The sequence below is a fragment of the Prosopis cineraria genome, unplaced genomic scaffold (assembly GCF_029017545.1).
Source record: "Prosopis cineraria cultivar Desert tree isolate PC_DT_omini unplaced genomic scaffold, ASM2901754v1 PC13, whole genome shotgun sequence".
In the NCBI taxonomy this organism is placed as follows: Eukaryota; Viridiplantae; Streptophyta; class Magnoliopsida; order Fabales; family Fabaceae; genus Prosopis; species Prosopis cineraria.
Window position 1 is genome coordinate 12,937,532 of NW_026555344.1, and position 25,019 is coordinate 12,962,550.

The 25,019-nt window shown below is 31.1% G+C and overlaps 1 protein-coding gene across 1 annotated transcript; it reads right to left on the reverse strand.

The window, feature by feature from the left end:
- Nucleotides 1–8,804: 8,804 nt before the first annotated feature.
- LOC129291154 (hydroquinone glucosyltransferase-like) lies at nt 8,805–10,657 on the reverse strand. The gene is made up of 2 exons (XM_054928369.1): nt 10,064–10,657; nt 8,805–10,017 (listed from the first exon to the last, which is right to left on the reverse strand). Exons 1-2 carry the CDS (start codon nt 10,572–10,574, stop codon nt 9,116–9,118), a joined length of 1,413 nt encoding a protein of 470 aa, XP_054784344.1. The 5' UTR covers nt 10,575–10,657; the 3' UTR covers nt 8,805–9,115.
- Between the last annotated feature and the right edge of the window lie 14,362 nt (nt 10,658–25,019).

Here is a 25,019-nt window from a genome sequence, read left to right on the forward strand (position 1 = left end):
GAAACTAATGCTACCGAAGAATAACAAGCTCTCGAGCTAGCTATATGATGCAAAAAAGGTGTTACCCACAGTTAGCCTGAGCTATAAGAAGATATATGCTTGCCCCAATGATTGCATCTTGTTTAGGAATGAATATGAAGAGCTAACTCATTGTCCTAAGTATGAGGTGTCACGCTATAAGCAGAATGGAAAGAGTACGGAGAAGGAAATGTGTAATTTTCTTATTATTCCAAGATTCAAGCGCTTGTATAGCATACGTGAAGAGGCAAATAATCTAACATGGCATGCAAATAGGAGGATTAAAGATGACAAGATTCGCCATCCAGTTGATTCTCCTGAATGGACACGGTTCGATCGTAAGTAAAGAAATGAAGTTGAGGTTAATCCATTTTGTGGGACACAATTTGAAAATGATAATGGTTTAGATAATATTAAAGATGACACATTTTATGTAAGACATGATCATAATGAGGGTATTTAGATCTCTAAAAGAGGGAAATCAATTCACATAAAGAAGAAAACAGTTAAAGTTAAAAAAAATTGTTAAGAAAGTAGTTAGAACAAGAAAAAGAAAAGGAACAAAATAAACAGGTAAATGATTATTAGTTGATTATTTTTTACCTATTATTCATTGATTTTTTTAACTTATCTTTAGTTGATTATTTTTGACTAATTGTTAATTGATTATTATTATTATCTTTATAGGTAAATGGCTATTGAGGGTGATCATCCTAACACTGGCTCTAGATCCAGTTGTCCTAGTAGGCAAGATGATGATAATGGGCAAAACATGACTAAGAAGAATGACCTCAAAAGAGAGGAAGAACAGTTAAAGAAGGGGTTGTTTGTGATGGAGCAAGTTACAAAAGCAAGGAATAAAGGCAAGAAGTTTACTATCAAATGGAATAATAAAAATCAAGTAGTTGATAGTAATAACTTCATCAGTTATATCGGAGTGGTAGCAAAATCCTCTATGCCCATCACTTTAAAATCATGGAAGAATGCAGTGCCAGCAATGAGGGATGCGGTGTGGAATACTATAACAGTAAGATACTATCACTTTGATTATTATTTTAACCTTGTTTGTTACATATGTCCTTATAAGTTGACTTGTTTGTTATGCAGTCGGGATTTGAGATTGAGGAGAGACGTAAGAAGTTTTTCTTACAAAAGGCTGGGATAGCCCTCAGAGTGTTTAGAAGTTTTGTCACCCGTAAATTCTTGCCAAACCTTGACATAGAGGGTATTGAAAATATAGTTCCATCCCTTATTAGGCTGATTGTCAATTTAGATGAATGGAAAGCTTTTCTTGACTCACGCGGCAATCCTGAGTTCAAGGTAATATTTCTAACATTATATCTATATAAGGTTGATTTTTTTAGCTTTTACTTTAATTTATTTGTCATGTTTTGTGTTTCCCAAGGCATTAAGCGCCAAAAACAAAAAGTTGGCAAAGAAAAATGAGTATACCTATAAGGCTGGATGCAAGGAATATGCGGGTGTTGAGAAGGGGTTGATTGAAAAAGAGCAGGTGCCTAAAGGTTCTATATCCCGTGGTAGGATTTAGGCTAAGGCTCGAAAAAATAAAGAAGGCAATATTGACAATCCCAAAACAAAAGCAGTTGTCGACACAATAGTAAGTATTAATAATATAATATTATTATTTATTTGCTTTTAGTTATTTACTTTACTTTTCCTATTTCACAGGAGAGCTTGACACAGGAGGCATCAACAGGCACTCTTACTATTGATGAGGATATCTTAGAGAAGGCTTTGGAGAATACTGACCATCCTGGTCGTGTTCGAGGTGTGGGTTTTGGCATCACAAGAAAAGAATTCTTTAGAGAGGGGTCAAGGTATAGTAAAAAGTTTGCTTTATTGATTAAGATTCAAGAATTGAGGTAGGGGCTAGCAGAACAGAAACAACAAATACGAGCACAGTTGCAGCAATTACAAGAACAATCTAGACTTATTGACATGCTGCTAAATCATCACAGATTGGGGCTTCCACTGGGCGATGCTAGCCTTAGTGTGAATGACAGTTGTACAGTCCCATCTCAGCTCTTACCTGAGATAATATTTTTCATGTTACTAGCCTTATTCATTTTAATATTACTCATATTATATAATGATTTTTTCTTTTTTTAGGGTTAGGTCGACGTTGATTGTTTAAGGGAAGATGGCACTGTGGTTGCACAGGGACATATGTACAATGTTGCTAGACAAATCATGCCTCACAATGAACCTATCCCTGAAGGGACTGTGAAAGTCAATTTGAAGATAGCTGAGAAGCCTAATTATGATCTACCTTACCCCATTAAAGACACAAGGACAATAGTAGATACGATTAGAAGCTTTGTCGTATGGCCAGCTCATCTCATACGTATTTTAGCACCATCTCTAAAGGTATAATATTTAAATTCATAATTGAAATTTAATTTTCATCTTGCATGTATTTATAGTTAATCTCTAACCATCTATATGTGAAAAAACTAGCCTGTTAATAAGCATGTGGGAAAGAAAGTATTAGTGGCTAAGAAAGCACCAGAGGTCAAGAAAGTATCAGAGCCTTTGAAAGCATTGGTGACTAAGCGAAAGAAGGAAAATAATAAGAACTCCATCGATATATCCAAGGAGTCTATCACATTTCCCAAAAAGGCACCAGAGGCTCTCCCTCCTCCTAAAGCCTCTCAGTCAGCATCTTAGCGTGCAATTGTTCACGACAAACACCAGAAGTTGCTCAAGACTTATTCGGAGACACAAGAAGGAGTATTGCTTCCCTTCCCTATGGAGATGTATGCAGATTCAGAGTCTGTTGATCAAGTCAACAATGAGGTATTGATGGACTTATTCAATCATGCATAGGCTACCACTGCCTTATGTAACTTATGTATGAGGTATGTGTATATATACATATGCTTCAATCATTTATTAATCTACTTATTTTGGCATTTGAGGAACCTGTACACCACCATGTTTACTGGGAGAGGCAATGTAGTGCAGAGGGTAATACTCGTCAGTCCCTACCTAGTCTCTGCTCATGGCCATGAGATAATGACTCCTAAACAAGGATTAGAAATAGCTTAAAGGCTTTCTAAGTACTTTGAGCTATGTGTCACCGATAAAAAAAGAATATTCCTAGTTCCTTATTGTTAAGGGTAAGTCAATTTATAATACTTTATTATGTTTTTCAAAATTAAATTGTGATATTTCCTAATTGTAATCATTTTCATAGGGGACACTAGATGTTACTTGTCATCAATCCAATCATAGGAAGAGTATGGTACCTTGACCATATTAGGGGTGGCGATCGTAATAACAGGCCACATATTGTAGAGATGATTAATTAGAAAGTTCATTAATTTTTATACTTATATGTATGTAACTAGTTCTTTTTATGTGATTATTTCTTATATCAACTTTTATATTACATGTTAGGGCCATTGTCATGTACCGTACTAAGGTTGATCAGCAATTCCGACAACTAATAAAGGGCAGTGGCCACTTTGATACAGTGACATCATGGACAATTATCAAGGTATACATAATTAATTATCATTAATTATGTTAACAACATAATTATAACTCATGTTATGTCATTGATTAGTTTTTTTTATCCATTGCGTGATTTTAGTGCCCAGAACAACATGATAAAGCCAGAGATTTTGGGTATGGTGTCATGAAGTTTATGAAGGATATAATCCAATATGCTCTTACAGGAACTATTCCAAACAATGTATGTATATTGTTAACATTATAATCATTATATTATTTTTATTAATTAATATGACTTTAATTTGTTGTTTTTTCATTGATCAGTACTATGAGGACACTTACTGTGACGTATATACTGAGGCTGAAATGGAAGAAGTCCTTAAAGAGCTGGCACGTAGTATTTTCCAACCGTGGTTTAGTTATAACAACTAGACATAGGTGTACTTTGCTAACTTTTTGGGATTTGGAGCTTTATTTTGGCCATTAATTGTTTTAAGTTATAAGCAACATCAAATTTTATATAATTTGTGTAGGAATTCATAATATAAATTTCATGTATATAATTATTGTTAGCTATTGAGATTCTGTTCTGATGCTGGAATTATATTTTATAAATGTTCAATGCAGGAAGGCTGTTCAAAACAGAAAACGAATAGAAAAAAAAATTGATCACAATATTAAACGGTTATTTTAGAAAACCGTTTAACAAAAATATTCAACGGTTTGAAATAAAAGCGTTGAATATTTTTAAATACTAAATGGTTATATATGTGAAATCATTTAATATTTAAATAATATGCAACGGTTGTAACTAATTAACCGTTGAATATTAAGATATATTCAATGATTTTATAATAAAACCATTGAATATACTGGACATGTTCAGCGGTTAAAAACCGCTGAATATATGGATCGAGAATATTCAGCACTTTATTATTTAATGGTTCATAACTGTTTAATATTATTAAAAAAACTATTTTTATATATCTTTTTTCGTAGTAGCGGTCTCACTTCAGCACCGGTACTAACTTGAACCTTAAACCTTTTGAATATCTATTGATAATTCATGGTTTTCTTTTTTATTTGTGAATTAACTAAAGTATTACATTTTTTTTCAACTTTTGACAATTGTTTCCTGCGTCGTCTGTTATCAATAATTTTTTTGGCCAGCATTTATCATTAATTTGACATAACAAACATTTTTCATTAAGAAAATTAAAAGTTACATTATGTCAATAAACTTTTTACTCTTAAAACATGAATCGATTCTCCAAATGTATGATTTTTAAATTAAAATTATTACTTACAAAATATCTAAATATATATATAATGTAAAGTTTTATAATTGTTTATTATACCATCAAAAATTAAATATGTACTGTCGCAATCATATTTGAAATAATGCTATTTTTATTTTTTAATATTCTTATAAAAAAGTCATAAAAATAATCATATTATATAGTTTTCATGATTCTTTGTTAGACTAAAAACAAGAATAATTTAAACAATGTCATATATTTACCAAAAATATATGACATATACCGAATATTTAGATGTTTCGTTAATATTTCTACACATTAAAATGAAGCATAGATAGATCTTATATATTTTTCCTTTATGTTCCTGGAAAATCAACAGAAAAAACAATGTTTTTTTTGGGGGGGGGGTGGAATCTATTAAAATCACTTTAAATCTCAACAACACAGAAATTCCAATGAAGCCTATTAGTGAATTAGGTTTCACAAACACTAACTTAATCATCAATAAAGAGTTAAATTTAATTTAATAATTAACAGTGTTGCGTGGGACGACTTTTTTGTTCGTTTGTTTGTTTGACTTTTTGCATTAAGTGATGAATAAGTTTAGATATAGTGAGAGTAAGAATTGATTGACTAACATTATTTATGGTGGCGTCAGGACCAAACGATGCTCTGCTCAAGTGCTCATCGTTTTTCTTGTGAGGATGAGAAAGATGAAAGAGATCCAAAAAAAAAAAAAAGTTGAGAAAAGAAGACATTTTGCAGTCAGGTTCCACCTTAAATATGATTTTTCTATTGCAAAATTACCAAATCTTCCACGAAAGGTGAAAATTGAAGTGCCAAAGCTTCTTGAGATGCACGGCTCCAAGCAAACAAAGGCGTAGCGTGGCGCACAGCGACAAGCAGATGAAGCAAGAGCAAGAAGTCAATTAAGTTTTTGCTTTTCAGGTATTAGCACATTCTTCCTCCATTTTTATTTGGAGTAAAAAAAAAATTATATCACACAACTTAAAAAAATTAATTAACTATATTAATTATATTTAAAGATAAAAAAATTAGACTACAATATCATTTATTAATTATATTAATCAAACTTTTATTAATTGTTTCTTATGACTATGAATTGGGGCCGTGGAAGCCATAAGGCTAGTGAGGAATTGCCTTAGGCCTCCAAAAAAAATTATTAATACCCCTATTATATATGTGTGTGTAATTGATATTTGTATTATCATATATTTAATTGTAGATAAAAGAAAATAAAAAGTATTGATTGTTTTCCTATTGAAAAGTTTTAATTATTCTCATTATAACATTAATTATTGAACTAAGTTCATTATCTACATAAAATAGAATAATAAGATTCATAAAATATTAATTTACACTACGTTAGCTTGCGTTAAGTTCCTCTTATGGTCTCACTTTTTATTTTCTCATTTTCTTATTCTAAAGCCTAAAACATTAAAAAATATTAGCATCAAGACTTTTGTAGTTTTAAACCATAAATGTGATACCTTTACACCTTATTAAATTTTTTTTATAATTTGTATAATTATTATTAGTTTTTCACACTAATATTTGATATTATTGGTCTTAATTATATCTCTTTTGTTAAAAATGTATTTCTATCTCATATCATTGTTAATATTCTATCCCAATATATAAAATGGGGTAGAGCACTTTGTCAATACTAATTTTCATTTAACTATTGAATTAATTTAGTATTTTATTAGAATCACTATATTATAAAATTTTAATATATAATTTTGTAAAAAATTATGTGTGCATTTTTTTTTTTTGAAGAGACAATTATACATGCTAGGTTATATTAATAATTTTTCCTTAGGCCTCAAAACATCTTCACACGGCCCTGCTATGAATAATGAAATTATGAGAAGTAATTTAAAAAATTTATAATGAATGCCCATTAAAAAATGTAATTCTTTTTATATAAAAAAATAAACTAAAAGTAACAGTTTTTCTTATAAATAAAAAGGGAGGGAGTAAGTCACAATCTCTCCCTAACGTATCCATCAATTTTAATTTTAATATTATTATATTATATTAAAGAATAAGTAAAGAATTGTAAGGATGAATATCTAAAATATTATATTTTATTATTGTTAGAATTATTATTATATTTTTATATAAAAATCATTGCTGCATTTCTATTTTGTATGAAACATTAATCTCCAATGTGGATGAATTTTTTCATGATTAATATATTTTTAATTAAATTTTATTATGTTAATTATGATTCGTTTACCTATGATTTGAACCCCGGTTGAACTATTAACTTGTTACTTGATATCTTGATTGATTTAACGACTGATCTAATTTTTAATATTTTAGTTATAAACATTAGAAAGCATTATTATCATTAATATTTGAGTCCAAAAACAAGCAAGGCCAAAAGAAGATAAGTTCATAGAAAGATGCGAAATGAAAAAGGTTAAAAAAATGAAGAGTTGGTTTGTAGGTCCAAAAACTTGCGTGAACACACTCCGTCATGTTCTTGTTATAAATCAATTTTAATTATTTTATTTAAATTAAGAAGAGGTGATTACTTTATCAACTTTATTTAAAAATAAAATAAATTTTTAATGTTATTCTTGTTTAAATGAAAACAATTTAAATTTGTATTATATTCTTTGTCATAATTAATAAGTTTAAATAAGATAATATTTAAAAATGTAATTAATACTCCATCAAATATCTTATATTGAAGATCAAGTAATTCTTCTAGAAAATGTTTTGAACAATATGTTTCAAATATTTCCTTGCTAATAGCTATGCTAGGGACTTGGGGTTTCTCCATTTTTTTCCATCCTTTTTTCTCCACTTCCCTAATCCTTGCCCTTCATTAATTCTATAGTTAAAAAAATTATTTAATAAAAAAAAATAATAAAATCTCTTTGAATTATGTAAATGACATTTTGGTCCCTTAAAATGTCATAATTCCTCTAAAATTCCCAGATACTTTTCTATCATTAAGGAATTATGTAAATACCAAATTACTCTTAATTTAGGATTTTAAATGCAAACTTGTAAATTATTGTTGTATTCTTGCAATTTTAAGAAAAAAATTATAAATATTAGAATAAAATTTGTGAATGAAAATTGGTATTTACAACACTTAAAGAATATCAGAATTTTAAATGTGAAATTGCGAATTATTGTTAAATTTTTACAATTTAGGAAAGAAAAAAGTTTTGAATCTTAAAATAAAATTTGTGAATGGCAATTGATATTTAAATTAAGGGTAATTTGATTATTTATATTAATTTTTTAATCACATAAAAGTCTTTAATAACTTTAAAAAAATTATGATATTTTAAGGGAGTAAAATATTATTTATATAATTTAAAGGAATTTTATCATTATTTTTTTTAATAAAATGACATGAAAGGTGAGGATTAATGGAAAAGTGGAGGGAAAGAGAGGAGGAAAAAAAAATGAAGAGGCCCTGATCCCAAACCTAGGCATGCCGGACCATCGATGGGTATTTCTGCCCACTCATTCATTGTTATTAACTCTTTTTTTTTTTTTTTAACCATACTGGATGTCATTAATTCGCGTATATTTCTGTTCCTAACTATCATTTTTGGGATTAGAATTACATAAATGGAAAAATTCAAAGTACTAATATTTTTTTATTAAAGCATGCATTTAATTTTTAACTTTATGTAAAATTTTATCTTAAATTCTTAATTTTATAAAGTATTGTTTTAATCTTTTAATTCTAACCCATTTTGTTTTATCATAACAAATTTTTATATTAAACTTTTAGAGATTGATAAAATATTTTCAAATGTTAACATATTAAATTTAGTTTTTTAAAAATAACAATAATTGATATAAAAAATAATTATTTAAAACTAATGGTGTTAGAGTTACATGATTAAAAAGATACTTTATTAAAAAATTAAATTAAAATATCATATAAAATTAAAAAATTAAAAATATCCCTTAATCAATTTGTTTTGTCAAATAAAATTTGAAAATTCTTTCTTTGGTCAAATATCTGAAAATTCTAAACACAGACCAACTAACTTTCTCAATTGATATATATTACATCTCATTTTTTAACCCATGCAATATAAAAGAAAAACCTTAAACTATACATTTTTTAACCCATAGATTTTTTTTAAAAGGTCAAAAATAAATTAAAACGAATAAAAATTACAGCTCATAAATCAGCAAAGATAAAAAAAAAAACAAAGAAAGAAGAAGAAAAAACGTAAATTGTCTGGACATGAATTATGTCGGATTGGATTGGATTGCATTGCCAAGGCTTTTGATAATAGAATTGTGTCCTGAGTTATTGCCCCAATAAAACTGAAACGACAAATCGTTTTGAGCCATTAGTTTCTCAAACTCTCTGCAAATACAGACAAGGCCATTGTGGACGGTCCATCTTTCTTTAACGCTTCAACAGCTTTAACTTTCAAGACATTGATTCTCGCGCGAATCTCGTCACTTTCTTCTCCCTCCATCAACCTCCTTATGGCTTCTGCGATCTCTTCCTTCTTCACCATCCCGTCGTCGTAGTCCGCCGTCGGCCACACAGCCACCTTCAGGCCATGAGTCAGCAAAACGGCGTTCATTCTCTGCTCTGCAAAAAGTGGCCAAGTTATAAACGGCACGCCATGAATAATACTCTCAAGCGTTGAGTTCCAACCACAGTGACTTAAGAATCCACCCACTGAACTGTGTTTAAGGATTGGAATCTGTGGTGCCCATGAAGGAACAACCAAACCTCGCTCTTTGGTTCTCTCCAAAAATCCTTCTGGTAAGAAATCTAAGGGATTCTCATTAATGGTATCAAGATAAGCAGCACTGGAAACTTTACTTGGAGATCTCAGAACCCATAAGAATCTTATCTTACTTAATTCCAATCCATAAGCTAATTCATTGAGCTGATCTTGAGATAGTGTCCCACCACTCCCAAATGAAACATAAAGAACCGATTTAGGTGGTTGATTGTTCAACCATGTTAAACAGTCTGAGCCTGAATCGGTGGTCTCGTTACTACTATTCAACCCACTTTGTATAATCGGTCCAACAGCGTGAACCTGTGGCCTCTTCTTCCCTATTTCTTCTCGAAGGGCTCTTATTGTATCTGGTTCTAATTCTTCAAAGCTGTTGAACAGAACACCATCAGCAAGACAGAACTTTCTGGAGCGTTCTAGAAACATCTTGTAGCCTAAGCTGGATCGATCCTGGAATGCCATAGGGAGATGCCTGCCGTGAATAAGAAGACAACCTGGGATCTTTATGGGTTCTATGCCTGCCGTGAATAAGAAGACAACCTGGGATCTTTATGGGTTCTTCTAGGTCTCTGAACTCTGAAGAAACTGTTTCATCCAACATTAATGAAAAATAGTACAGCGAAAATACCATAGCAGCTTGTGGGAGGTATATGTAAGAGAAGACGTTGAGTTCTTCAGCGAGGGCCAGAGTATCAAGGGCAAAAATATCAGCAACCAAAGCTGCAAGACCAGTTTTGGATTTCATGGACTTCAATTCTTGGCGAATATCTGGTAGTGATAGAGTTACTGTGCCTTCTATTTGGGTCGCTAGAACAGTATCTTGAGGTACTTTTTCTTTTGGAATCGGTGGGAGCAAGATTGAATCGATGTTTGAAGGAAGAGTTTGAAGGTAGGCTATGGAGGAAGATGAGTGAGATCCGAACGCGGGAACGACGCAGGTGACATGAAAATCTGGATGAAGATGAACAAGTCGCTTGGAGAATTCAAGAATCGGAAACAGATGGCTGAATCCAGGACTGGCTAGGACGGCGATTCGAGTCGATTTCTCCATTATTATGCTTTGATCTGATTGATCGACAAGGCTTCCGTTTGGCGGAATATTGTTTATGCTGTTTATGTTAGAGAAACAACGGCGAGCAGGGGATATTGTTCATGGAAAAAAGTTACAGTTGATGACCCTATATTTATAAAATTATCAATTGTATAATATTATAATTTGGGTTAGACAAATTTGTTTTTAAAATATATTATTGAGTTATATATTCCTTCTTCCTCTTATTATAAGTCATGCTATCAACTAAAATTAAAGAATGACATTTTTAACTCATTAAAAATATCATAAAATGAAAAAAAATAACTTTTCTCACCTTAAAAACAAGAAGAGAGATATTCTATCTGTTAAAAAATATAAGGTATTTTTAATCAAATCTTATTCTAATAAGTAATTACTTGTATTCAAACTAATCCTATCTTTTCATATTTATTCTTATTTAATATAATGTTTTACCTTAAAATAAATATAAAGTGATTTATTCAACAGGAGTGTTTTAAAAAAAAGATAATGATTATATCTTGAAAGATTAAAAATATCTTATATTTTTAAATATTTAACCCTCTACAAATACCTTATATTTTTGAACGAAAAGAGTATATAATGTACTCTCTTCATTCTTATATATAAGTTTTTTAACCAAATTTCACATATAAATAAAAATATGTTATTTAGTTAAAATCATAGAAAATTATAATAATTTTTTAATTTTGCTTCTAATAATGTCACAGTTAATATCGTGATGGTGAAGGGTGAAATATAAAATTAATATCTCTTTTATTTTTCAATACAAGAGCAAACTTATCTAATAATTTAAAAATATAATTGACACCCTTTATATTTAAAAATAAAATAAACTTCTAAAAATATATTATATATAAAGATAGAGAAATATGATGAGTAATAAAATTAAATTTATAACAAAAGTAAAATTAGAAAATAATAATAAATATCCATACATGTGCCTCCCATATAGATGGTAATAATAAATAACCATCCCCTGTTGTATGACCATTAATTTATTGGGTATTGAAGAATTTTTTTAGAAGATGTCTGCCTAAATATTTCTTTGTTTTATAATGAGAACTAGATGAAATATATATTCTTTTAGTCTTGAAAAATGATAAAAAATATTTATTTTAATCTTCTTTATAATATATATCAATGATTATTGTATTCGTCTTTATCTTTTTATTCCTATATTAAATGTTGAAAAGGTTGTTATATGTTAGAATATTTTATTTGTAAAGTATATATTTAATGAATAACGTTAGAAATTTATTAAATTTTAAAACACAATCAATAAAATTTAAGTTTTTTTAGTTCAAATAAAAATGCCTAAAGTGAAATACAAAAAGAAGGAGCACACCAATGGGTAATAAATTTGAAGTCCTTTAATTTTTTTTAGGAAAACTTATTTAATTTAATACTTTGTTCTTCCTAAATTATAAAAACATTTTCGGACAAAACCTTATATATTAATAAACTTTATTTAATACACTTGATAATTTTATTTTTAAAATAAATGTATGAACCTTAAAAATAGACTTCATTTAATATATTAAAAAGAAACATGAATAAAAATTAAATAAAAAAGGATAGTAATACAATAAATTTATTTAATGAAACTTTTATTTTTTAAAATATTTTATATTTTAAAACTTTAAATTTTTTTAAAAGTATTTTATAATTTAAAATAGAGAGAATAAAATATATATTAAATGCATAATCTTCATCCTGGCCACTGAAAAAAAAAAATAGTCTTGATTTATAATGTTCCCATATTTTAATAGTAATCTGGCTAGAAACTCCTTTGCCTTTGATTTATAATGTTCCCATATTTTAATAATAATCTGGCTAGAAACTCCTTTGCCACTACCATTTTCAAGAGTCAAGAAAGACAGCTGGTTGAGCATGACGTAAGTTCAAACGTAGTGCTGCTGCACGAAGCTGTCGGAGCCAACTGACGTGGACTTGGCGTTGGCTCTGCTAACAACCCCACCTCTGCACTGCTGCATTTTCGAAGAAATCTGGACCGTTAAGATAAATTGTATCCAGACGTTTAGGTTTAATATTTTTATTTTATATTTATTAAAATTTTAATAAATCTTAACACAAATTTCAATTCATGTTTAATATAAATGATTTAAATTTAATATTAAAAATTTTTATAATTTTTTTGTTAGAAAAAGAGTCCATTTTATTAATTATAAAAAAAATAATACACACACTAATAATCAAAATAAAAAAAAACTTCAAATAAACTTACATACAACATATCACACAAAACTCACCAAAAAAATAATAAGAACAAACAAAACAGCAAAAAATCAAACTAGAGACAACTAACTAATTTTAACTCTGTTTCAGTCATCACAAGAACAATCAAAAATATAAATTCTAACAGTTCTTAAATCGACAATTGAAAGACTAGATAAGAAGATCAGATAAAAATTATAACTATTTAAATATATTCTAGACAATATATATTTAATATTAAATATTTTTATAAATTTTATAAATTTTTAATATTAAATTCAATCATTCATGTTAAACCTAAATTATTCAAATTGGTGATCATATTTATTAAGTGTTTTTATAAATTTCAATAATTCATATTAAATTTAAACTGTCTAAATTAATGATTAGATTTATTAAATTTTTTTTATAAATATGGACCTTCCATATTTAATCTAAACTATTTATATTGGTGTTCAGATTTATTAAACATAAGATAAAAATAAAAGTATTAAATTTGGACCAGCAAGGCCAAGTTTGAATGACATTGTCATTTAAATAAATACAGAGAGAGTTAGAAATTGATGAAGGGGGCGAATTGAAAATTAAGAAAAAAGTTGGTGGCAATCTTTGTATTCTTCTCCAAACATATAATATTAACTAAATATAAAGATTTTTTTTTTTAATTTTCTAGAGGGGTGAGGGTGAATCCTCCTAAACCCAATAACATTTCTTTTTTTCTTTTCTTTTTAACTTCCTCCACTATCAAATATTTGTTTTTTTTTTTTGGGCCAGTGATATCATACTGTGTTAAAGATGGGATTCGGTTCCGGTGCTTGTTTCACAGCCGTGCTCATCCTTTTTAAACTGCACTGTTTCATAGCACATTTTTCTTTTTTTTAAAGACAAATTATTTTTATTTTTTTTTTTGAGATTGCAGAAAAAAAAATTGCTTGAAACGACACGGTTTAAGTGCTAAGTACAAAGAAGAACCTACCTTTATTTGAGCTCTTTGTTATAAGAGAAAACTTTTTTCAAGATTTTAAAAATTGGACTCCACCAACTGTTTTAATCGTGAACTTAGTCACTAGTCTAATTCAATTGATGCAGGGAAACCAGTGAGTAATAGAACCGATTGACAACTTGGTAAAAAAATTGAAAAATCTAACCGGTTGATTGGTTTGGCTTGTTTGTTATTAATTATTTTCATCTTCACTGTGTTTTTAGAGTGCATTTAAAAGTTTAAAATTGAATGGAAATGAATGACCAGTAATGAAATGGAGCAGAATGGAACAAAAATTTTCTAGGAGTTTTATAATGAGAAAAAATGGTTAATTTTATTAAGGACATTTTTGGAAAAAAAGGTATTTCACTTAAAAATAAATATAAAATGGTTAGTTTATTAAGGGCACTTTTGAAAAATAAAACACATTAGTTACACCTTAAAACACTAAAAATGCTTGACATTTCTAAATAGAGAGAGTAATAAATACTAGGATTAATAGTCATTTTTATTCTTAAATTATACACAAAAAGTTACAAATACTCCTAAACTCAACTGTGGGTTAATTTTATCCCTCAACTTTAAAGTTTCCACTCCTCATCACCTTACCGTTTTCTCATCGTTGGTTGACTATTAATAAGTCTCTCATTATAGTTTTAATATTTTTTATTATAAAATATTGAGTTAAGGGTCATTTTTATCTCTAAATAATGAGCATAGATTCACAAATAACTCTAATGTCAATTATGGATGAATTATATCCTTAAACATTATGAATTCAATCACCCATGCCCCTGTTAACCTTTAGAAGTTCATGTTATTTCATTACATTTTTCTTAGATTCTAATCCATTTTGGTTCAATTGTATATGTTTTTATTGCCAAAATTAGAAAAATGTGCATTTTGTTTTGGGCTTATATTCTTAGTTTTAATTTGATATTTTTAGCCTAATTTCATGTTATTTTGATTGAAGTTTTGATTAGAAGTATTTCTGGAGCTTTGTGGATGTTTTTGGAAGGCTTTTGGATGAAGAAATTAAGAGCAAAATGAATGATTTTTGTTAGCTATAAAAATAGTGCAAAACTGCTAAAGTCCTCCCAAAGTCATGACTTTTGTTCGCAATTTTCACCACTGTCAGAAAAACGTTGCGTTTCATTTATCAAAAATTAGTTGGCTAGGACACATGTAAGCTGAGAGCTCAACCCAGAACGCATTCTTCAAACTTTTCAACACACTTGGAGCTTTGTTGTGCTAGGGCTTGGGCATTGGAAGAGTTGGGATCAAGAGATTGAAGCTTTGAAGATATTTGGAGCTTTTCTTCTTTGGTTTTGCTATTCTTCTTCCCTTTCCTATCTTGTAATTTGAAATGGGTCCACTTATTTTGTATATTTATAGCTTGTGGATGATTATGAGTGGCTAAACCCTTTGTTCTAGGATTATTTGGAACCTTTGTACGGATTAACACTATATTTCTCCTCTCTTTTTGTGATTAATGATATCTATGTGTTTATTTTACTCTTTCGTTAATGCTTCTATATGATTGGCCGCCATTTAGATATTGAGTTCACTTAATTGATGCTTGAGAGGGCTAGGTTAAGTGTAGAACTTAGGTAAAATTGTGTAAGAACTTGATATTTGCATGTTGAATGGATAGTTTTGCTAGTAAGATAGAGATATACTTGCTAGACATACATACCCACATTAGGGTTGGTGTTTAAAATTGAGTTTTATTAATTGTAACAAGAGATTGAGCAATTAATTTAACTAAACACTTGTTTATGGCTTTAGATAGCTTGTCCAAGTATTTTTAAAACCTTAAGTTAGCACTTATTTTCATTAAAAGCATTTATGAGAGGAGGTAATTTTGGTGTTATGAAATGCAAGGGGGATAAATAATCCTAGGTCTTAAATTATGTTGAAAGTTTGTGAATCACTCACTTTTCTTTATTTGCTAGTGTTAGTTTCATTTGCAAAATCATTTTCACCTAACTTTGTGTAGCTCAACTTGATTAAATTTACTTAGTCTTTTGCTTGATTATAGTTTTTAAACAAATCTTTAAGGGAATGATACTTTACTCATTTCATATTACTTGCTACGACCCATACACTTGCGGTGAGCAACAGCCCCTGAAATTATTTTTCTGTTAAGTCGATCCCGCATCTAATTTTTTTAATATTTTTTACTATAAAATATTACAGTGGTCTCACAAATTATTTTTTTAGTATATTTTCACTCTCCCTTCTATCTGCTTCCCTCTCCTCTCCCTCGCCTTCTCTCCCTCTCTTCTTTATGGCCAACTCCAACACTGAAAAATAAGGAGTTCTTTAAAGCCTTCAAGTGGGTCGGCAAGTGATAGACCCCATAGCACGGATGACGTGGTATTAATGGCAATGAAGTTTGAGAATGGTAATCATGAGCATGGTGACATGGAAGGAGCCTAAGGCAAGGAGCAAGGAGCCTAATACTTCTAATCTAACGTACTTAAAGACCCATTATAATATATTCAAGGTCCAATGACAAGAGCTCGAACTAAAGCCATGAAGCAAGCCTTTTTTAGTCTTATGCAAGAAGTTCAAGAGCTTAGAGAGCATTGGGCCACTCCTCTCAAGCCCAAAGGAGAGCATCTATACATGTATAATTTGCTTAAGATCCAAATCCATAAAGAGCCAAGCCCAAGAGATGCAAACCTTAGTACAATGCAAGGAAGACTACAAGTTAAGCCTCTTGCAAGTAAGGAGGCATGAAACCCTAGTGAAGAAGTCAATGGTGACATGATTTTAAATCCTTTATGATCCTTTGATTGTCTCCTAAATTATTTTTTATTTTAATGGTTCTTTAATTTGATTTCCTATTTTGAGTCTAGTCAAAGATTAGAATTACTTACTAAAGTTTGTAATCCCATAATTTTAAGATCATATCTCCTAAATTATATGGCTGAATATTTTCTCATTATTTTATATTATTTTTTCTTTTAGTATCAGGAAATTAGGGTTTTAAATTTAAGAAATAGTCTTCTCTATGAGCCTATATATATTAGGCATGCTCCCTTTTGTAAACGGAACAGAAGTTAAATGAAATTATTTATTTTAGAGTTTATAACTCTTGTGAGCCTTAGTGCTTTATGGTGGCATCCCATGTGAGAAACAGACGTGATCAAGAGCGTGATCAACTCTTATGGTGTCTTCGAAGGTTGAGGTTCCTAGAGGCAGGTGCTCTAGAGGATCTTCTCCTTGATCATTATCCCATTGTTCATTTCATATCTTTCTTTATTTTCATTATAATTTTCGTCCCTTTCTTTTTGTTCTTGTGTTTTTGTTGTGTTTCAGGGTTCTGTCTCTAAACTAGCACGATTTTGCTTCCACGTCTCCTATCAGATTGGTATCAGAGTTTTGGTTGCTAGTTTTGGTTCAAATTCTTGTCCTTTCTTCTTCTTTTTCATCTTGAGTTATTTCTTTTTATGATCATCTCTTATCTACCCCATCTACTCCTATCTTTTGGTTTTTTTCTTCTTCATATTTGTGACTTTTTCATCTTATGTGAGTTTTCATTTTATTAGCCTTCTCAAAAAAAATACTTAGAAATTCATGCAAAAAAAGACAAAAAAAGTATTAGTGTGTTGGAAAAAAAGAGAAAAAAATCTGAAAATTCAAAAAAATTATAAAAAAAAATATTGCTGTGAGTTATGACTGTAGAAAATGGCTATTCTTGAACTTCAAATCACCAAAAGGTTGCCTAAAGAGAAAAGTCAACTTGGGTGATAAGAAAGTCTTCTACGTTGATCACTTTCTTATTTTTTAATTTTTAGAAGCACTTTTCAAATTCTCTACTCCCTTATTTGCTATTTGTGCTACTCTGTTATTTTATTTAGTTTTCTATTTTTGTCTTTGAGTATTTGACTCTTTGACTTTTATTTTTTTTCTTTCTTATTTTTGTTGTCACGTGTGGTTTTTCCTTTTGCAAACTTAATTTTATTTGAAAATTTTTCTTTCTTATTTGTTTCAAAATTGCCAAAAAAAAATTCTCTTTTCATCTTGTGCTTGTTTTTTAGTTTTCTTAATTTAGAAGATATTCACTTGATTGTTTCTTAGTTTCTTGATTTATGTTTGGTTTCATCATTGGATTCTATCGACAAGCTTAGTGAGTGGTAAAAGGCAAGTGTGTTTTTCATCATTAAAAAAAGGCATTAATTTTTTTTGTAAAACATGAGTGACTTTATTTATCTTGAGAGTAAACACGTGAGTTTGTGTGTGTGAGGATCCATTTTTTATCTTATATAATTTCTAGTACTTCTGTAAACATGAATAATAAGGATGAATCCCCTAGTATTGATATGAACTCTGTTTTAGAACTTATCAAAATACAATTGCAATAGTTTTACTTGGAACTTGATCATAGGTTCTATAAGGAGGATAAATATGAGCGGGAGACTTCTTTTTCTAAAGGAAAGAAGCGTGAGACCCCCAGCGATGATGAGGAGTATGAAGAGCCCCCTTCTCCTAAGGGAAAGAAATCCTCAAAGCATGATGTTGACATACTGGACCAGAAAGTAAAGTATCCTTCATTCAAGGGTAGCAACAATCTAGAAAAATACCTTGATTGGGAAATGAAGATGGACCAAATCTTCATGACTCTTGATTTGTCTGAGTCAAGGAAGGTAAAAACTACTTCTTTGAATTTCACTGACTATGCTGTTTATTGGTGGCAAGATTTACAGTACAAAAGAAGCCAACTTGGGAAAAAGCTCATTAAAACATGGGAGAAGCTTAAAAGGTACTTGAGAAAGGCTTATGTCCCTAGCTACTACTACATAGAGCTGAATAAAAAATTGAGAATGTTTTCTCAAAGATCTATGACAATGGAGGAGTATATGCACGAGTTGAATATCTTGAAGTTTTGTGCAAACATTCAAGAAAATAAACGTAAAGCAATGTCAAGAATTATGGATGGCTTGAGGCCAGAGTTAAGAGATAAGCTTGACTTGTACACTTTTGTGGACAAGGAAGAGCTCATACACAAAGCTATAAAGTTGGAGTAGAGAAATAAAAACAAACATTCCAAGTCATCTTAGAAAGACTCCAAGACAACTTCCAAATGGAAGGATTCCAAAGCCAAAGATACATCTTAGGCCAAGGAAGAAATAAAGACCAAGTATGAGGGTAAAACTTTTAACCCTAAACCTTCTTCTTATTCATCTAACACTTCTCCTATTAAGTGTTTCAAATGTCATGTTGTGGGCCATATGGCAAGATTGTAGCAATAAAAGAGTTATGATCTTGAGAGATGATGGTGGCTATGATAGTGTGTATGAAAGTGATAAAGATTATGTTGATAATGTTGATGATGATTCTACCTCCCATAAATCAAATGATGAGCTTGAATGCAATGGTGTAGTTGACTCTATCTTGGTGGCAAGAAGAGCTCTCAATATTCAACCAAAGGAGGATGATGAACATGAGCAATGCGAGCATATTTTTCACACTAGATGCTTCATCAAAGAGAAAGTATGTAATATAGTAATTGATGGTGGTAGTTACACTAATGTAGCTAGTACTTTACTTGTAGATAAATTATCTTTACCTTTAATTCCACACCCTAAGCCCTATAAATTGCAATGGTTGAATGATTGTGCTGAAATTAGGGTTTCTAAGCAAGTGTTGATTACTTTTTCTATTGGGATTTCTACTTGTGATGTATTATGTGATGTAGCCCCTGTGCTTGCTGGACACTTGTTATTAAGTAGGTCTTGACAGTTTGATAGTAAGGCTACTCATGATGGTTTTAAAAATTGTTACAAGGTGTCTTTTAAAGGCAAGACTATTGTATTAAATCTTCTTAGGCCTATCCAAGCCTATGAAGATCAACTAAAGATTGCTCAAGATTACAAGCAAAGGAGAGATCTCCTTGATTGTGGCATGAGTGAGAGAGAAAAGAAAGAGAGTATTACTTTATTTGAAAATCAATCAAAAGAGAGGAAAAAGAGTGGTGAGAAGGTAAGAAAAGAAAAAAATAGAATGGTGGGAGTGAAGGAAAAAAGTGAAAAGAAAATATTATTATGTGGAAAAAGTGAGATTCAAGAGGCTTTGATGAGTGAGTAAGCTCTTATTGTAATTCTCAAGAATATTTATTTTTCTACAGACACTCTTGACCCTACTTTGCCTTCTAGTATTGTCTCTTTGTTGCAGGATTATGGAGATCTATTCCCTAATGAGATTCCTGATGGACTTCCTCCCTTAAGAGGAATTGAGTATAGGATAGATTTTTTACCCGAAGCTGCTATTCCAAACAAGCTTGCTGATAGGGCTAACCCTGAAGAGACTAAAGAGATCCAGTGCCAAGTAGAGGAATTGATGATGAAAGGCTTTGTGCGTGAGAGCCTTAGCCCTTATGCTGTCCCTGTTATCTTGGTGTCAAAAAAAGATGGATCTTAGAGGATGTGTATTGATTGTAGAGCAATCAATAAAATTACTGTAAAGTATCGTTACCCTATCCCTAGACTTGATGATATGCTTGATGAGTTGTATGGTGCTTCTATCTTTTCTAAAGTTGATCTTAGAAGTAGTTATCATCAAATTCGTATGAAAGAGGGTGATGAATGGAAAACTGTCTTTAAAACTAAATTTGAATTATATAAATGGTTAGTTATGGCTTTTGGTTTGACTAATGCTCCTAGTACTTTTATGGCATTAATGAATCATGTTTTTAGAAAGTTTATATACAAGTTTGTTGTGGTTTACTTTGATGATATTTTGATTTATAGTAAATCTTTAACTGATCATATGAATCATCTTAAAACTATGTTTGACACTGTGAGGGAATATAAGCTACATGCTAATTTTCAAAAGTATTACTTTTGCATGGACTCTATTATCTTTTTGGGATTTGTTGTTGGATCACAAGGAATTCGTGTGGATGAGGAGAAAGTTAAGGCTATTCGTGAATGGCCAAACCTTAAGAATGCAAGTGAAGTGAGAAGCTTCCATGGCTTAGCAAGCTTCTATCGGAGATTTGTTAAGGATTTCTCTAGTATTGCTGCCCCTCTTAATGAACTTGTTAAGAAGAATGTAACCTTCAAATAGGGTGAGACGCAAGAAAGGGCTTTCCAAACCTTAAAGGACAAATTGACTAATGCCCCTTTACTTGTTTTGCCTAATTTCTCTAAAGCATTTGAAATTTAATGTGATGCTAGAGTATTGGTATTGGTGTTGTTTTAATACAAGATTCTAAACCCATAGCTTACTTCAGTGAAAAACTTCATGGTGCAGCTTTGAATTATTTCACGTATGACAAAGAGCTCTATGCTCTAAAGAGGGCCTTAGAAACATGGCAACATTATTTGTGGCCCAAGGAATTCATCATTCACTCTAATCATGAAAGTTTAAAGTTTTTCAAGTTTTAAGGTAAGTTGAACAAGAGACATGCTCGCTGGATGGAATTTATTGAGAACTTTTCTTATGTGAATAAGCATAAGCAAGGTAAATAAAATATCATTGTTGATGCCTTATCTCAAAGGTATACATTACTTTCCTATTTGCATGCTCAATTGCTTGGCTTTGAGATTCTAAAAGATCTTTATAAAACTGATTCTGATTTTGAAAATATTTGAAAATCTTGTGAAAATCATGGATTTGGAGATTTCTTTAGATTTGATGGATTTCTTTTTAAGAAAAATAAATTATGCATTCTTATTTGTTCTATGCGTGAGTTGCTTACTAAGGAAGCACATAGTGGTGGTTTGATGGGACACTTTGATGTAAAGAAAACTTTGGCTATTTTGTCTGATCATTTCTTTTGGCCTCACATACAGAAAGATGTCATATCTGTTTGTAATAAATGCATTAAATGTAGACAGGCAAAATCTAAGGTCCAACCTCATGGACTTTACTCTCCTTTACCCGTCCTCTCTCACCCTTGGGAACATATCTCTATGAATTTTGTAATTAGATTACCTAAATCTTCTGCAGGAAAAGATTCCATATTTATTATTGTTGACAAGTTCTCTAAGATATCACACTTTATTGCTTGTGCTAAAACTAATGATGCTGTTAACATTGCTGACTTATTCTTTAAAAAGATTGTTCGTTTGCATGGTTTACCTAAGACTATTGTGAGTGACAGGGATGTGAAGTTTCTTAGTCACTTCTGGCATACCCTATGGCATAAATTAGGGACTAAGTTACTTTTTTCCACTACTGCCCATCCACAAACTGATGGTCAAACTGAGGTAGTTAACAAAACTATGACTACACTGCTAAAAGCAATAATTTAGAAGAATTTGAAGAATTGGGTGAATTGTTTACCTCATATTGAATTTTCTTATAATAGGGCTGTTCATTCTTCTACTTCTTATTCTCCATTTAAAATTGTTTATAGTTTCAATCCATTATCTCCTATTGATATTTTACCTTTGCCTTTTTCTGAGCATGCTAACACTGATGGTAAGAAAAAAGCTGAGTTTGTACAGGACTTACATGCTAAGGTTAAAAAAAACATAAAGCAAAAGAATGAGCAATATGCCAAGCAAGCTAATAAAGGCAGGAGACATGTGATCTTTGAGCCCGAAGATTGGGTTTGGTTACATTTAAGGAAAGAGAGATTTTCTAATCAAAAGAAATCCAAACTTTAAGCTCAAGGAGATGGAGCTTTCTAAGTTTTGGAAAGAATTAATGATAATGCTTACAAGATTGATTTGCCCAGCTCTTATGGCAATGTTAGTGCCACATTTAATGTTTCTGATCTATCTTTATATGATTCTGCAGATTCGAGGATGAATCCTTTCCAACTGAGAGGAAATGATAAACTCCATGGCACGGATGACGTCGCATTAATGGCAACGAAGCTTGAGGATGATAATAATGAGTATGGTGACATGGAAGGAGCCCAAGACAGGGAGCAAGGAGCCCAATACTTCTAATCTAATGTACCTAAAGACCCATTACAACATATTAGAGGTCCAATGACAAGAGCTCGAACTAAAGCCATGAAGCAAGCCTTGTTCAATCTTGTGCAAGAAGTTCAAGAGCTTGGAGAGTATTAGGGCACTCCTCTCAAGCCTAAAGGAGAGCATCTATACGTGTATAATGTGCTTAAGATCCAAATCTATGAAAAGCCAAGCCCAAAGATGCAAACCTTAACCCAATGTAAGGAAGACTACAAGTTGAGCCTCTTGTAAGTAAGAAAGCATGAAACCCTAGTGAAGAAGTCAAGGGTAACATGATTTTAAATCCTTTATGATCTCCTGATTGTCTCCTAAATTATTTTCTATTTTAATGGTTCTTTGATTTGATTTTCTATTTTGAGTCTAGTTAAAGATTAGAATTACTTACTAAAGTTTGTAATCCCATAATTTTAAAATCACATCTCCTAAATTATGTGGCTGAATATTTTTTCATTATTTTATATTATTTCTCCTTTTAGAATTAGGAAATTAGGATTTTAAATTTAGAAAATAGTCTTCTCTATGAGTCTATATATATTAGGCATGCTCCTTCTTGTAAACAGAATAGAAGTTGAATGAAATTATTCATTTTAGAGTTTATAACTCTTGTGAGCCTTAGTGCTTTATAGTGGCATCCCGTATGAGAAACAAACGTGATCAAGAGCATGATCAACTCTTATGGTGTTTTCGAAGGTTGAAGTTCCCAGAGGCAGGTGCTTTAGAGGATCTTTTTCTTGATCATTATCCCATTGTTTATTTAATATCTTTCTTTATTTTTATCATAATTTTTATCCCTTTCTTTTTGTTCTTGTGTTTTTGTTGTGTTTCAAGGTTTTATCCCTAAACTAGCATGATTCTGCTTCGGCGTGCCCTATCAACAAGGCATTTAGACTTCTCACTATTCTCGCTTCCCTACCTTGGCCATCCTCTTCATCGGCTCTCTCAACTATTCTTCAGCACGCTATCCGCTCATTCACTGACTGGAGGCAAAGATCGAAGCCATTGACGACGAGGCGATCATTATGAAGGTCACGTTGTTGTGGTGAAACAAGGTTTCGTAGGAGCCGCTGCTCTAGTGTGGCAAACAAGAATCATTGATCTTCCTTACAACGACGGCACCAATTGGTTCTCTATTCTTACAACCACATTTACGTGGTTATGTGTGTGGGCTTGGTGGTTCTGGACTCGACTCGACGCTGCATTTTTGGTGATGAAAGGAGAGACGTTGTTAGTGTTTAGCCATTTTCTGTAAAGGATGAGAGAGTGTTCAAGGATGCAGAGAAATTTTTGGAGGATAGGTTCATCAAAGAAGAAAGAGAGAAGTTGTTGAAGTACATGTATTGGTCAAATGGGCTGGAGATAGAGGAGTTGGCGGCGATGAACAAGCAGTATGTAGGGAAGAATCTAGTGACCTTTGTTCTACGGGTTTTTTGGTGGAGTTCTTCTTGAGGTATGATAGTTTTATAGTGAAGCCCGGAAAGACTTGCTCTAGCTGTGGTCTTCAACATTGTGCTGTGGTCATCGTCGTCAAACGAGCAACCTCTTCAGTTAGCTCTTCTGCACTTCTTTCAGCCTCCATTGGCACGTGTTGTGGTCTTCAACATCCATGCAGACCCGGGCAATCATGACGTGCAAGACTAGCTGGTTGGAGGTGATACAGTCAAGTCATTGGCCGTAGTTACCGCTCATTGGCCACTTGCACCTCTTTCGATTGCTGGAGCTGAGACCTGAGATCACGGACTGAGGCTAGGATAGAGATGATGATCATGGCTGCAACGGTGGAGGAGGAGATAGGAAGAGGGGAGAGACGAAGAGTGTGAGACAAGAAGAGAGTGTGAGATGGAGTTGCATACCTGAGAGGGAGAGGAGAGAGATGATAAAAAATATTTAAAAAAAATAATATGACGCTTATAAGTGATATTTTAAAATAAAAAAATATTTAAAAAATTGAAAACTCGGCCCAAGTAACGAAAAAATGAACAGAAAAAATGTCACGGTGAAAAAACAAAAAATCTTTAAAGTTTATAATATAAATAATCCATAGTGAAGTTTAAGGTCATTTATAAACTTTTACGTATAGTTCAGAAATAAAAATATTTCTTAACTTTAAAATATTTTGAATTGAAATACAAAAATGACACTTTGAATAAAAATTAAAAAATAAAAATGACTTTTAATTTGATAAAAAAATATTTAAAAAATAGTTGAACTGATTGATAATTAACTAATGTTGAGTACTTTTTAATACTAGGATGGGAATGAAAGGAA

What these genes read in the sequence shown, in the direction of transcription:
- LOC129291154 (XM_054928369.1), bottom strand. Translation starts at nt 10,574, where the DNA reads ATGGAGAAATCGACTCGAATCGCCGTCCTAGCCAGTCCTGGATTCAGC. An exon ending in AGAACCCATAAAGATCCCAG is followed by an intron (nt 10,018 to 10,063) that starts GTTGTCTTCTTA and finishes TAAAGATCCCAG; the next exon opens with GTTGTCTTCTTATTCACGGC.